General features: G+C 39.2%; 1 protein-coding gene across 1 annotated transcript; it reads right to left on the bottom strand.

Moving 5' to 3' along the window:
• Window positions 1-6,251: 6,251 nt before the first annotated feature.
• Window positions 6,252-6,752, bottom strand: LOC127101712 (uncharacterized). The gene has a single exon (XM_051039163.1). The coding sequence runs from the start codon at window positions 6,750-6,752 to the stop codon at window positions 6,252-6,254; it is 501 nt and encodes a 166-aa protein (XP_050895120.1).
• Window positions 6,753-16,700: the final 9,948 nt, after the last annotated feature.

Genomic DNA, 16,700 nt, shown 5'->3' with positions numbered 1-16,700 from the left:
ATCTTCTGCTTGCGAGCACCTCAACAGTTTTGAGAATCTTTCCAGATTAGATTCACCCTTAGGAATGAGAGAGATGAATCCTTCCTTGCAAATGTGTCACACAACAACCAGAACCCATGTGACACAGGTCAACAGCCAACCAGACCCTAGGCTGACCAAACGTGAGGAGGTTAACCAAAACTCCCCCTCAAATTAACAATCATGGAAACTCCACACCAATATCCATGCATTGTACACAAATGTCTCAACATGACATACACCATCCCTACCAGTGGCAACTAACTCTATGAGTTATACCTATACATACTCCAATCACACCAATCAGACTCCAGCTGACCATAAGTACTAGTGAAAAAAAACAACACCAGTCAATAGTAGATATGCATTGCCAGAGCATACTACCTCAACCAACCTCTGAATCTTCATATTCTCACTCCTTGAAAGAACTGCCACTTCTGAGCGTGGTGTTTGAATAACAAGAATCATGGTCCCAATCCTCTTAAATGAAATAGCAATCAGGTTACCCCATTATTGACTTCTAACATCCAGGGGACTTGTCTTCCAACACAACATAGTACTTCAGGGAACAACTATCCAACCCTGATCAATCTACAGGAATAAGACAAACAGCAGGAAATTGCACAATGTCACATCTCAACCAGCTCCACTTCTAGAGATCAGACTTCTAAAAGTGACCTTCTTGAGCACACACAGAGTTGACCCTACCATTGTCAACTTAGCACACACAGATGTCTCCTCTTCCAGGTCAGGAGTAGGTTCCAAACAAAAGTATCCCTTTGTTTGACACCTAAAAACATCTGCTCTTCAACCAGTACCTGCATACTTATTGAACAACATGTTCTAACATCACATAGAACATTAGTTCCACCTCCTTGGAACAAACCCTCCTTGAAAGTCTTCAAGGTCTTCATATACACTACCCAAGAGAGTAAAAGAATCAGTGATCAGGTGATTCTTACCATGATGAGTGGACTTGAGGAGACTCAAGTATCTTTGACATCTTCAGTAGATTATGATGAAATCTTGAATACAGCAACCTTTCATCCACATGAGGGGAAACTACATCAGAGTTTGAGTTTTGCCAGGTATTATGCAGCGGAAATCATAATACAACTCAACCTATGAACACACACTTCACTAGATCAGCCTCCAAGAACATACCAAGTTTGAATATGATTCAATACTAGCACAGTTGTCCCACACAAAGGCCAATTGCCAACCTCCAGAGACAGGTACACACAGTTCCTGTTATGAATAGTCCATCCACCCACTTCAAGGGACCATTCAGGGAAATCACAGAACCTTCCACAGGTTCCAACATCAGTACTAACATAACTCCTTGCAAGATACCAGAAAGTATCACCCATGGATCTCATCCAGAAACAGAATAGGATGCCCGCTCTGATACCAATTGAAATTCTGGTGTAGTCAGAGTTCAAATGTTCTACTCCAAGTAATGACATCTGATCCAACATTGTTACTAATACAGCAAGACAGTTATACAAATTAAAACCCAGTACTGATATGCACACATTCACAGATGTCACGACATCTACTACTATATCACCATAGAATGGAAGAACACCCAGTTTTGTCCATCTGGTACAAAGACACAGCAGAGATCAATATTGGATGTTATGACATCCAATTCTGCGCAGACAAGAATGATGCAGAACTTAAATTTAAAGTGCAGTAAATAACACAAGGAATTATTTACCCAGTTCGGTGTCACACACACCTACGTCTGGGGGCTACCAAGTGTAAGACCCCAATTTTGACCCTAAGATCCCTCATGGCATCATAATATTGCATTTGCATTGCCTCAAGGATCTTTAGCATCTTGGTTCCCTTTGCCTTTGGGTGGGACTCCTTGTGATTGGTTTGAGATCACCAAGCATGCTTGAATTATACATCATTGTTTCTCTTACTTTTGTTTACTAACCAAAAGCACAAAAATGTGTCACTAACATATTTTGTTTGAAGCTTGAGTATCATCCAAGACACTTTGTGGGTTCTATTTAGATGATCAGTCAACACAAGGGAATGGATTGAGATACTTCCAACAGGTTCAAATATGGTCTATTCGTCAGTCAAAACGTTAATCTTTAAGGAGTAAAAGTTTGTTCATGAGCTGTCATGCTTACTAGGTGAGCAGAATGGGTCGCCTAGCGAGTCCCAAGAAAAGCCACCAGAATCAATTACGCTCAGAGGAATTTCTTGAACTGTCATGCTCGCTAGGCGAAGCCCACGTGTTTAAAAAAAACGAAAAAGCAAAAAAAAAAAATATATATATAACAGAAATTTTTTGGTTGGGCCTCTCTCATTTGAGCTCACAGGTCCACAAAAATCAGGTTATAAATTCAGAGTTTCAGTGAAACAAAAGGGAATTCTATTCCTCTTACCCTGGCAGGGAAAAAGATAGTGAGAGAAGAGCTAACAGAGTTCAGAGCAACCTCCAGAGACTGAAGGGAACTCATCGGCAAAGAACCAATTCCCTCTCATATAAACCCTCAGATTGCTTTGCAAACCCAACCGGGCAATTCAATTTCATTCGATCTCTCCAGTCAGGTTTGCCTTATTCCCATTACTTTATGCTTTTAATTTGAATGCTTTGAATGTATGAGGTATTATGGGTGAATTTGATACCCTTTTGATGCATGTGTTTGACAAGAGGTTTAGGCCTCCTACCCTTGGTTGCTTTTTGTGAGCTTTTTGTGAATTTTAATGGCATGATTCATGTGGTTACATTTTGATTTGGGGGGCAACTCTTGATTACCCTATCTTGTTTCTCTAACCTATTTGTTGAGTTTTTTTGTGAGGGCTCACATGACTCCTGCAGGGATAGCTTGCTTGGTGTTCCTTTTTATTTGTGGGGTACCACCTGGAGGTTTATTCCGATTGCCTGTACTGACTCACTTTCTTTGATGGTGTTAGCTTGGAAGAGTCTTTGGGTTTCTTATTTATCTAATTGCTGTTACTTCGGACCTTTATCCGTACGGTAGATCTCTCGATCCCTTTATCTTTCCCGTATTTTACTACTTTTTGCCTAAAGACCTCCATGAAGAGGCGATTGACGGATAAAAGGGATCAATAATCAATCCCCCGTTATTCAGTGCGTCGTTCTTTAAAATCACACTACGTGTCGATGCTTCAGAACAAAAACCCCAGATCTTTCGTCCGGTCAGTCAGTGGAGAGGGTTCCACCTTTCTGAACCCCCACTTTTTGTCATGAGTTCACCCTGTCCAGGGTTAAGAGCTATGAGGTCTTATCCTCATTACCCCTTTTGCATGAACATTCCTAAACACCAACAACTCATTGATTTTTCTTCTCCTAAGAACACGTTATCTCCTTCTACTACAGGCGAGTAAGTCTCCAAAGGTCGAGCATCCGGTAGATTGCGTAGTAACGTCGTTCACCCCAAAACACAACCCTTACCCCATAGGTGGTCGAACTACGTTTTACTCTGATTTTCATCCCAGATGAGATACGTAGGCATAAGACGCAATGTCTTAGCGAGCACACTCCTCTTTAACCCATAGGTAGCCGAGCTACGAAGACTCTGATTCTCAGATTCATATGAGATACGTATGCAGCGGATGCGACGTCCGTGCGAGTCATTTTCTTTTGACCATTCTTTTAGTAAGTAGTATATTAGATAAACATACACGCTTTTCTCATCCCTTCAATCATGTTTGCACAAATAAATTTTCACAAAATGCCAACCTTACAACAAGTGTGAAAAGGGCTCCCTAGGAGTACCTAGGATGATTTGTGTAACACCCCAATTCTACCCGTCGTAAATTCAATTAAAAATCAGAGTAAACAAATTTCACACAAAATTGAGGCATCACATATATCATTTCATCAACACTTAAACAAATTACACAACACGGCAATTGCGCAAGGATCCACTTAGTCCTTGTTAAATAATAAACAACACTGTATATGGATTCACCTAGTCCATATAGCAGCAATACACAAAACATCGCAACGGAAATCATTTAGATAATTAAGTTGAGTCGTACATTTACACATTCAAAAGAAAACAAGCAAACAAATTCTCATCACAACTATCATATATAATGATATACAAAAGGGCATTGTTACTATCAAAATCATGAAAAACGTTCATTAACCCCTGAGTGTTACAATCCTAATCAGAGCAATGACGCAAAAAGTGTGCTATCACTATCCTCCTCTCAACGCGGAGCACTTGCACGTTACCAATATAAAGGTAACGGCCAACAACAAAAGGGTGAGATATTCAAATCATATAATCAAGATAATGATAAGCAATATATAAGTAAATTCGGAAAGTTAGAAATATTGTTACCACATCGCACAATCCTTCACTTGAATGCTTATGTATTTAATCATAAACAAAGTCATTAATCATCCATAACATCAATGTTACATCATAGCATCTCATCACTTTAAAGATTTCATCAATCCATCATAAAACATTACGATTCATCGCATCATCGCAAAATATCACCGCACATCATAAACCGTCACATAACAACAATTATCACAAAATGCGGAAATAAACATAACCAACATATGTGACTCAACTGTGCAAATGCTATGCAAATGCTATGCGGTACCGACTCGTCACTTTGCCATCAAGGCCAAGGCTTTATGCCCACTTCGCTTTTGCCAAAAGGCCACGTCGCTATTGCCAAAAGGCCACGTCGCTTATGCAAATGTATGTGACTCCATGATAAATGATACACATACACCAAAATCATCATCGCATCAACATAACTCATCACAATGGCCGAAGCCCACGTCGCTATTGCCATTTAGGCCACGTCGCCATTCACATGCATAAAAGCATTCACACAACATCATCTTCACCAACATTCATACATATGTTTATATATAAAACAAATGAGAATATTCATCACAATCAATTATTTCATCATACAATCTCTTAGGTAATTCAACCTCATGCTATGTTTATTTACATCGCACACCTACACACTATAGTTAAGTGGTATTCCTCCTTAATCAAATAAGCTTCCTACTATATCAATTATTAATCACTTTTCCAAAATAATCACTTATTAAAATAAGCCCTTATAATGGCCTATAAACATCAACAACATGTAGAAAATTTCATAAGCTTCGCAACGCTTCGAACGGGGACCAAAACGGAGTTACGGTTCAAAAGTTATGACTTTTTGAAGTTTACAAAAGAATTTTGTTTTCAACTCAGTTGGCGCCGCGAACTCTCTTTCGCGCCGCAAATTTAGCAGAAAACAGAGAAAATGCGTTTTTGACCGTTAAATACCTTCCGGACCTCCGATTACGATTCCGTAAAAAGTCTCATTCTCAGAATTCAACGAACTACAATATTTTCAATATTACAAAGCCATTCTAACCACAATTTAACTTTTATTTCATCATTCTAAACATCATTCAATTAATTTCCAACATTTCCTAAATTCACGATTTGTGAAATTACTCATACTTTGATTCATCAACACAATAGCATATTTTTCACAACATACATCAACCCCAAACCATCAACAACAACACAACACACAATGTTATTTATCATTCTTCTAAACCTAACCCTAACATTTTGCAAAGAATTGATACATGTTCAATAATCACAAACAATCAACACTACATCAAGAACACAAACAACATTTTCAAAGCAAGGAATCCAATCACAACATCAAAACCCAACAATATCCTCTAACAATCATTACCCACATAAAACCCATCATTTTCATAATTATAGGAAATGATAACTCACACCCTTACCTTAGAGATGATGATTGAGTTACTCTATAGTGTTCTAGCAAGCTTGGGTTGATCAAGATGATGCTCTTCTTCTCCAATTTCCTCTTCCTCCTCCAAACCCTAACTTTTCTCTCTTTTCTTCTCTTTTCTCCTCCTTCTCTCTACTTCTTTCTATTTCTCTTCTTTCTCTTTCTATCTTATTTCTATTCTATTTCTATTCTTTGTTTTAATTAAATAAAAACTAACTAATGGGCTTAATTGTTACACCTCCCTTAATTACTATATACACCACTAGGCCCAATAGCTATTATACCACAATTTTCATAATTAAACTCTAATAATATATTAACACACAATAAAATATTTTACCGAAATAATTATAAATCAAACATTATAAAAAAAATAATAATAACACTTAATAAAAATCGAGGCGTTACAACTCTCCCCCACTTAAATATTTTCGTCCTCGAAAATTACCTCATTCGAATAACTCAGGGTAGGAGTCGCGCATCCTGTTCTCCAATTCCCATGTCGTGCTTTCTCCGACTGCACCAATCCAAACAACCTTCACCAAATCAATTTCCTTTCCCCGTAGGGACTTCGTCTCACGACCTTCGATCCTCAAAGGCATCGTCTCAACCGTAAGGTTATCGCGCACTTGAATATCATCCATTTGAATCACATGAGACGGATCCGGAATATACTTCCTAAGTTGAGACACATGGAACACGTCATGCAAATTCGAGAGGTTTGGCGGTAACGCCACTCTATAAGCAACTTTTCCCACTCTACTCGTAATTTGATACGGTCCAATGAAACGAGGAGTCAACTTCTTAGCTTTCAATGCTCGTCCAACACCGGTCGTAGGTGTGACTCTTAGAAACACATGATCACCCTCTTGAAATACCAAATCCTTTCTCCTCTTATCATGATAACTCTTTTGCCTACTTTGAGAAATCTTCATCTTATCCTGAATCATCTTAACCGTCTTGGTAGTTTCTCAAACAATCTCGGGTCCAAGTACCACACTTTCACCAGATTCATGCCAACACAACGGAGTCCTACACCTCCGCCCATATAAAGCTTCAAAAGGCGCCATTCCAATACTTGAATGGTAACTATTGTTGTAAGTAAACTCCACCAACGGAAGGTGAGTATCCCATGAACCTCCTTGTTCAAGAATACACGCCCTTAACAAATCTTCCAAGGATTGGATAGTCCTCTCCGTTTGACCATCCGTCTGAGGATGATACGCCGAACTCAACCTCAACTTGGAACCTAAAGCCTCTTGCAAACTCTTCCAAAATTCTGAAGTGAACCTCAGATCTCTATCCGAAACAATACAAAGAGGAACACCGTGCAGCTTCACAATAACATTGGTATAAATCTCCGCCAACTTCGACACCGGATAACTTATGTTAATAGGAATAAAGTGAGCCGACTTCGTAAGCCTATCAACAATCACCCAAATAGCATCACATCCTCTAGATGTATTCGGTAAACCCGTCACAAAGTCCATGGAAATGCTATCCCACTTCCACTCAGGAATTTCTAACGGTTGCATCAACCCCGCAGGTTTCTGATGCTCCACCTTTGATTTCTGGCAAGTCAAGCACGCATACACGAACTGAGCTACTTCACGCTTCATTCCCGACCACCAAAATAATCTTTTCAAATCTTGGTACATCTTAGTCGCTCCGGGATGAATACTCAAATTACTCCTATGGCTTTCTTCCAAGATCATCCTTTTTAAATCCACATCATCGGGAACACAAATCATATCACGAAACCTCAACACACCTTGTGCATCCAATTTGAAATCCTCATTCTCAGATTGTCCGAGTCCAATGATCACATCAACAAGTTTCATATCCAACTTCTGAGCCTCTCTAATGCTATCAAGAAAATCATTGTTAATCTTTAACATACCCAAAATCACACTTCTTGGTGTCACCTCGATCACTAAGCTCATATCTCGGAATTTCTCAATCAACTCCAACTCTTTCATCATCAAGGTCGACATATGCAAAGTCTTCCTACTTAGAGCATCGGCCACCACATTCGCTTTTCCCGGATGGTAGTTCAACCCAAAGTCATAATCCTTTAGCAATTCCAGCCATCTCTTAATCCCATCTTCGAAGCATCGCAATAAACCACAAACGGTTCATCGGGATTTGGCAAAATCAAAATCGGAGCCGTTGTCAACCTTTTCTTCAACTCAAGGAAACTTTCTTCGCATAGGACATCCCACACAAAAGCAGCACCCTTACAAGTTAACTTTGTCAAAGGAAGTGCCAACTTAGAAAAGCCTTCTATAAACCTCCTATATTAACCCGCCAAGCCTAGGAAACTTCTTATCTCGGTAACTGACGTAGGAGCTTCCCATTGCAACACCGCATCAATCTTCGATGGATCAACCGCAATTCCGTCACCGGAAACAACATGACCAAGAAAGCTAACTTCTCTCAACCAAAACTCACACTTAGACAACTTAGCATACAATCTCTTCTCTTTCAATACTTGCAAAACAATACGCAAATGTTCCACATGCTCTTCCTCCGACTTAGAATAAACCAAAATGTCGTCTATGAACACCACCACAAATTGATCCAAATAAGGATGGAAAATGCGATTCATGTACTCCATGAATACTCCCGGCGCATTAGTAACGCCGAAAGGCATCACCGTGTACTCGTAGTGTCCATAACGAGTCCTGAAAGCAGTTTTCTGAATGTCCTCATCTTTCACCTTAATTTGATGGTAGCCCGACCTTAGATCAATCTTACTGAAAATACGAGCACCCACTAAACGATCCATCAAGTCATCGATCCTTGGGAGTGGATACCTATTCTTAATCGTCACCTTATTCAATTGTCTATAATCAATACAAAGTCGCATGCTTCCGTCTCTTCTCAGACAAGATCTTATAGTGTGCATTGTTGTCCTCTTCAAAGATTCTACAACTATCAATCAGATCCGCAAAGACGCGAATCTTTTGATATCCCACAACTTTCTTAATTTCCGGACGCAATCCATTTTCAAACTTGATGCACTTAGAGAATTCGGCATTGGCTCCATCATAGTGAGGATAGAACTTAGCCAATTCAGTGAACTTAGCAGCATACTCCGTGACTGACAAGTTCCATTGCTTCAACTCGAGGAATTCAATCTCTTTCTTTCCTCGCACATCTTCTGGATAATACTTCCTCAGAAATTATCTACGAAACACTTCCCAAGTAATCTCCTCGCCCGCAGTTTCCAACCTTAGACGAGTGTCCACCCACCAATCATCGGCTTCACCTGACAGCTTATGAGTTCCATAACGGATCTTTTGCACAAGAGTGCAATCCATCACTCTGAAGATTCTTTCAATCTCCTTCAACCAAGCCAAGGCTACTTCAGAATCATACCTACCCAGAAAAGTAGGCGGGTTCTCCCTCTGAAACGTCGCCAGACTACGAGACCCCACGTTCTCGTCAGCATTGGGTGGGTTCTAGAACGCCTGAGCCATTGCCTGCATAGCTGCAGCAAGAGCCTCATCATTCCTCCCAGCGTTTCTTCCGGCCATCTTACACTTCTTCTCACAACACAAACAAGGATTAGCAACAAATTAACAACACAAGGTCGTTAAACAACAAAAGACTCAACAACGTGGTCGGATGAACCGACCTGCTCTGATACCACTAATGTAACACCCCAATTCTACCCGTCGTAAATTCAATTAAAAATCAGAGTAAACAAATTTCACACAAAATTGAGGCATCACATATATCATTTCACCAACACTTAAACAAATTACACAACACGGCAATTGCGCAAGGATCCACTTAGTCCTTGTTAAATAATAAACAACACTGTATATGGATTCACCTAGTCCATATAGCAGCAATACACAAAACATCGCAACGGAAATCATTTAGATAATTAAGTTGAGTCGTACATTTACACATTCAAAAGAAAACAAGCAAACAAATGCCCATCACAACTATCATATACAATGATATACAAAAGGGCATTGTTACTATCAAAATCATGAAAAGCGTTCATTAACCCCTGAGTGTTACAATCCTAATCAGAGCAATGACGCCAAAAGTGTGCTATCACTATCCTCCTCTCAACGCGGAGCACCTGCACGTTACCAATATAAAGGTAACGACCAACAACAAAAGGGTGAGATACTCAAATCATATAATCAAGATAATGATAAGCAATATATAAGTAAATTCAGAAAGTTAGAAATATTGTTACCACATCGCACAATCCTTCACTTGAATGCTTATGTATTTAATCATAAACAAAGTCATTAATCATCCACAACATCAATGTTACATCATAGCATCTCATCACTTTAAAGATTTCATCAATCCATCATAAAACATTACGATTCATCGCATCATCGCAAAATATCACCGCACATCATAAACCGTCACATAACAACAATTATCACAAAATGCGGAAATAAATATAACCAACATATGTGACTCAACTGTGCAAATGCTATGCGGTACCGACTCGTCGCTTTGCCATCAAGGCCAAGGCTTTATGCCCACTTCGCTTTTGCCAAAAGGCCACGTCGCTATTGCCAAAAGGCCACGTCGCTTATGCAAATGTATGTGACTCCATGATAAATGATACACATACACCAAAATCATCATCGCATCAACATAACTCATCACAATGGCCGAAGCCCACGTCGCTATTGCCATTTAGGCCACGTCGCCATTCACATGCATAAAAGCATTCACACAACATCATCTTCACCAACATTCATACATATGTTTATATATAAAACAAATGAGAATATTCATCACAATCAATTGTTTCATCATACAATCTCTTAGGTAATTCAACCTCATGCTATGTTTATTTACATCGCACACCTACACAATATAGTTAAGTGGTATTCCTCATTAATCAAATAGGCTTCCTACTATATCAATTATTAATCACTTTTCTAAAATAATCACTTATTAAAATAAGCCCTTATAATGGCCTATAAACATCAACAACATGTAGAAAATTACATAAGCTTCGCAACGCTTCGAACGGGGACCAAAACGGAGTTACGGTTCAAAAGTTATGACTTTTTGAAGTTTACAAAAGAATTCTGTTTTCAACTCAGTTGGCGCCGCGAACTCTCTTTCGCGCCGCGAATTTAGCAGAAAACAGAGAAAATGCGTTTTTGATCGTTAAATACCTTCCGGACCTCCGATTACGATTCCGTAAAAAGTCTCATTCTCAGAATTCAACGAACTACAATATTTTCAATATTACAAAGCCATTCTAACCACAATTTAACTTTTATTTCATCATTCTAAACATCATTCAATTAATTTCCAACACTTCCTAAATTCACGATTTGTGAAATTACTCATACTTTGATTCATCAACACAATAGCATATTTTTCACAACATACATCAACCCCAAACCATCAACAACAACACAACACACAATGTTATTTATCATTCTTCTAAACCTAACCCTAACATTTTGCAAAGAATTGATACATGTTCAATAATCACAAACAATCAACACTACATCAAGAACACAAACAACATTTTCAAAGCAAGGAATCCAATCACAACATCAAAACCCAACAATATCCTCTAACAATCATTACCCACATAAAACCCATCATTTTCATAATTATAGGAAATGATAACTCACACCCTTACCTTAGAGATGATGATTGAGTTACTCTATAGTGTTCTAGCAAGCTTGGATTGATCAAGATGATGCTCTTCTTCTCCAATTTCCTCTTCCTCCTCCAAACCCTAACTTTTCTCTCTTTTCTTCTCTTTTCTCCTCCTTCTCTCTACTTCTTTCTATTTCTCTTCTTTCTCTTTCTATCTTATTTCTATTCTATTTCTATTCTTTGTTTTAATTAAATAAAAACTAACTAATGGGCTTAATTGTGACACCTCCCTTAATTACTATATACACCACTAGGTCCAATAGCTATTATACCACAATTTTCATAATTAAACTCTAATAATATATTAACACACAATAAAATATTTTACCGAAATAATTATAAATCAAACATTATAAGAATAATAATAATAACACTTAATAAAAATCGGGGCGTTACACTTTGGGTGCCTAATACCTTCCCATTGTATAACCAACCCCCTTACCCAGATCTCTGACATTTTTACTAGTTTTTGATTCGATAAAACTTTTAGGTTTTTGTTCGCTTTCTAACCATTCCTTTGGATAAATAGAAGTGCGGTGGCGACTCGACTTGTATGATTTACCTTGGATTTAGTCAATATCTCTAATGGTAACGAATACTCCGCTACAGAAAAGTGGCGACTCTGCTGGAGAATCGAAACATCCTAGTGGGTTTTGCCTACTTTTCATATTTGTTGTATTGTATTGTATTTTTTTGTGTGACATATTTTTGTGCAATTTGGGATTACTGTATTGTATGTAATGATTGAATTGCTTGATATTAATTCCTTGTATGCTTGGTGATCTTTGTGAGATGAGTTCTATACCCGGACTCGAGTTCACTTAGGATAGGAGAATGGCGTAGTCTTGTCGACTTGTGTGGAGTTATTCCTTAGCAAGTTGACTTACAAGTCCATTCACTTGGTGGAGATTATGTTGGGATCAATAATGTCACACAAGTAAGTTGTGGTTAGACATTACTCTTTCCAATATAGACCTTAGAAGCCAAGGACCTTAGTTTACCAAGCCCATCTTGGCATATTCTTAGGATGTCGTGCGAAAGTTGTTCAAGTGTAAGATTTGATACGATTGTTACGCGATACTACACTCATAAGAGTCTCTATTGAGAATATTTTTGGAATACGAGTAGTCGTTTCTCCAATAATATCCGAAAGATGGGATGATGACTATGGGAACCTCTTGTAGAACATGTTTGGCAGGTTTAAACCCTAGTACACTCCCTTTTGGGTGGTTCTTAACCTAACTCCATGCTCGTGACTTACAACAAACCCTTGATTCATGGTTGATCCATTCATGAATCCTTAATATCAATGGAACTTGGGTGTTGATAAGGTGTAAACCATAATCCACCAAAATGGATGATTGATATTAAGGATAACATGATCCATCCTATGACCTTTGTTTGGTGTGCTTTGCTTGATCCTTGAGTGTGATTGTTGCATTCATGCATTCATGCACCCATTTGCATCCATATCATCAATAAATAAGAAAATTTTCAAGGAACTTAAGGGGTTTATTTGCAAAAATTTCAGACATGGAAAGACAAAGAAGGAATACAAAGAAGTACAGCTTCAGGCAACCAGATTTGAAAGAGTTAAGGAATCTGACATCCTATGTATTAGATCCTTTGGGTTTCAAGGCTCGTTTTGGGAAGCTTCTTCCTCTTCTGACTACTCAGGTGGATGAAGGATTGGTGAGTGTATTGGTGCAGTTTTATGATCCCTTGTATCGTTGCTTCACGTTTCCGGATTTCCAGCTTTTGCCTACCCTTGAGGAGTATGCTTACCTTGTGGGTATACCTATTCTAGACCAGTTGCCGTTCAGTGGCTTGGAGAGTATTCCCACTTCTCAAGAGATAGCAGACATGTTACACATAGATGAATCTCTGGTTGATGCTCATATGACTACCAAAGGGGGAATTCAAGGTCTCCCTTTTGAGTTCCTCATTGCTCAAGCTACTATGTATGGGAAGGCCATGATTGAGGACGCCTTTGAGGCCATATTTGTACTTCTCATCTATGAGCTAGTGTTATTCCCCAACATCGACAAGTTTGTGGATGTGAACGCTATTAGGATCTTCTCTACTCTTAATCCCGTTCCGACTCTGTTGGGCGATACCTACTTCTCTTTACATATGAGGAATGCAAAGGGTGGTGGCACCATTGTGTGTTGTTTGCTTCTGTTGTATAAGTGGTTTATTTCTCACTTACCTCAGACGGCCGTTTTATAAGAAGATACAAAGGATTCTGGCAATTTCATCATCCCTGGAGGGGTCTGCAACAATTGGGTCGCTGTGGATATTCCAACAGTTGTCCATAAGTCAACATAATTATCACTTTGTTTAAAAACCCTTCCCCCATGCCAAAAGGAGGAGTGATGACATTGATGGCGCATAAATACAATGATATTTTCATTCAATAAATTCATGTTAAATGTTTGTTTTCCAATTATTTTCCCTTTTTGCTTTTGCATGAAATTGGTGATCACATAAAACCCTAAAAAATAGAGTAAAATCGATCTTTTTCATATGCATAATGATTTGCCTTGTTTGAATTCTAAAGCTTTTCATATCCAAAATCATTATGCAGGTTGATTTCTAAAACCATTGAACATAATGACCCAACACCATCTCCCAATTTTGAATTCCCTGTATTTGAGGCAGAGGAAGATGATGTTGAAGAGATTCCTGACGAGATTACCCGTCTACTTGAGCATGAAGAAAGGATCATTCAACCGCATTTTGAGAATCTGGAGACAGTCAACTTGGGGTCTGAAGATTATGTGCGAGAAGTGAAGATTGGGGCACTTCTGGAAGAATCTATTAAGAAGGGGTTGATTAAGTTGCTACGAGAATATGTCGACGTCTTTGCTTGGTCGTATGAAGACATGCCTGGTCTAGATACTGATATTGTGCAACATTTCCTACCTTTAAAGCCTGAGTGCATGCCTGTAAAGCAGAAGCTCAGAAGAACTCATCCTGATATGGCAGTGAAGATCAAAGAGGAAGTTCAGAAGCAAATTGATGCGGGGTTTCTGGTGACTTCTACGTATCCTCAATGGGTGACCAATATTGTGCCCGTGCCTAAGAAGGATCGAAAGGTCTGGATGTGTGTGGATTATAGAGACTTGAATAAAGCTAGTCCAAAAGATGATTTCCCTCTACCACATATTGATATGTTGGTAGACAATACAACTAAATTCAAAGTCTTCTCGTTTATGGATGGATTTTCCGGATATAATCAGATTAAAATGGCACCCGAGGATATGGAGAAGACAACATTCATCACACCTTGGGGAACATTCTGTTATCGAGTGATGCCCTTCGGTTTGAAGAACGCCGGAGCCACGTATCAACGAGCTATGACTACCTTGTTCCATGACATGATGCATAAGGAGATTGAGGCGTATGTTGACGATATGATCGCTAAGTCAAGATCGGAGGTTGTACTCCCTGTAGAGGTGGAGATCCCATCAATGAGAGTCTTGATGGAAGCCAAGTTGACTGATGCTGAATGGGTTCAGAGTCATTATGACCAACTAAATTTGATAGAGGAGAAGAGATTGACTGCCATGTGCCACGGTCAGTTATATCAGCAGAGAATGAAGAAAGCTTTTGATAAGAAGGTCAAGCCTCGTGTGTTCCGAGAAGGTGACCTTGTGCTCAAGAAAGTCTTGTCTTTCGCGCCCGATTCCAGGGGCAAGTGGACTCCAAACTATGAAGGTCCATATGTTGTTAAGAGAGCATTTTCAGGTGGTGTTTTGATACTTACAACTATGGATGGGGAGGATTTCACTCGTCCTATGAATTCAAATGCAGTCAAGAAATACTTCACCTAAAAATAAAAACAGAGTAGCTCGCTAAGTTGAAAACCCGAAAGGGCGGCTTAGGCAAAAATGAGCGTCTCGGTGGATTGAAAACCCGAAAGGGCGGTCCAGGCAAAAGTTAGAGACATGAAAAATGAATATAGGTATCCCGCTAGATTGAGTACCTCATCCTGGGGCAATCTAGGCAAAAATTAGGGATTTGGCAAGTAACTGCATCCTGACAAGACTTTGTTCTACAACTGTCGTCCGTCAGAGATCCTTGCTCATTATCAGCTAAAGCTTCAAATACATCGGATTCAGAATTGGTTGAGAAATGGTCATTATGTTCAATGTAGCCCTTTTCCAATATATATCAATTTCAAATTTGTAAAGATCTATGGAGTCTTGCCATTCGCAGACTACCATTCTATCAAATAAATTTGAGCCTTTTATCCAATTATTGGCACTCTTATCTGTTTCTATTCAACAAATGTTTTGCATGTTTTGATTAAGAAAATATCATTGTTTTGAACGATCAAATTTTTTATAATTTGTTTTTAAACAAAGTGAACATTCACAATGACGAAAGGATACTTAGGAGATCCTCAGTGCTCTCCCAAGGGTGGTACGATCCCCAACAGGGTAAGATTTTTGTCCATATTCCTGGCATGACTGTATCTCCTCCCTCCGGAACCCCTTGTGGTTTATCCTACCAAGTGGATTGCTTGTTGAGAGTAACCTCTCTTCCCTTCAGCAGAGTAGCAATCTTTCTTCCTTAGCAGCTTGGATCTCTTTGGGCAAGAGCGGTATTTGGTGGTTGATCCCGATAAATCCTTTATCTCCTCGGATAGAGTCCCCAGTAGAGTTGTTGGTGTGGTGGAGCTTGTCTGTGATAACTCTCGTCCCCAGCTGGAATGATTGATGATTCATCCCTTACAGAGTTCTTTGCTTCCTGGTATCTCTGATCCCCAGCAGATTGGATACTCCCCGGTGAACTTGGCTTTCTCTCTTGAGATGTAGTACCAGGTGGTTGATTCCTGGACCTGGTGGTGTTAGATATGTCATGTTTGTCAGCATACATCATACATAAACCACGCGTATACATGCATAATTATAACATTCAGATATTCATGTTGCATTCTTTGCCATATATCGTTGTTTGCTGTCTTCTGCTATTTGGTGATATACTTCCCCAAGTAGACGTGTGTGTCTGATCTCTCCATATAGAGTCAGCTCCATAGGCAGAAAGCGTCTATCCTTTCTTGCATATTCCCCACCGGGTTATATCCTCGTGGATGTCGATTGTTTTTGTTCCTTCCCGACACATATATTGGGATGGTTTTCCCCATTGAGTTATATCCTCACCGGGACAAGTCTTGATTTGGTGTGCCTATCTAGTTTGATCCTAGATCGGTCTCTTGAGACTCT

The sequence above is a fragment of the Lathyrus oleraceus genome, chromosome 7 (assembly GCF_024323335.1).
Source record: "Lathyrus oleraceus cultivar Zhongwan6 chromosome 7, CAAS_Psat_ZW6_1.0, whole genome shotgun sequence".
Taxonomy (NCBI): domain Eukaryota; kingdom Viridiplantae; phylum Streptophyta; class Magnoliopsida; order Fabales; family Fabaceae; genus Lathyrus; species Lathyrus oleraceus.
Note: the sequence above shows the minus strand (reverse complement) of the source record. Positions and strands in the feature narration are given on the sequence as shown.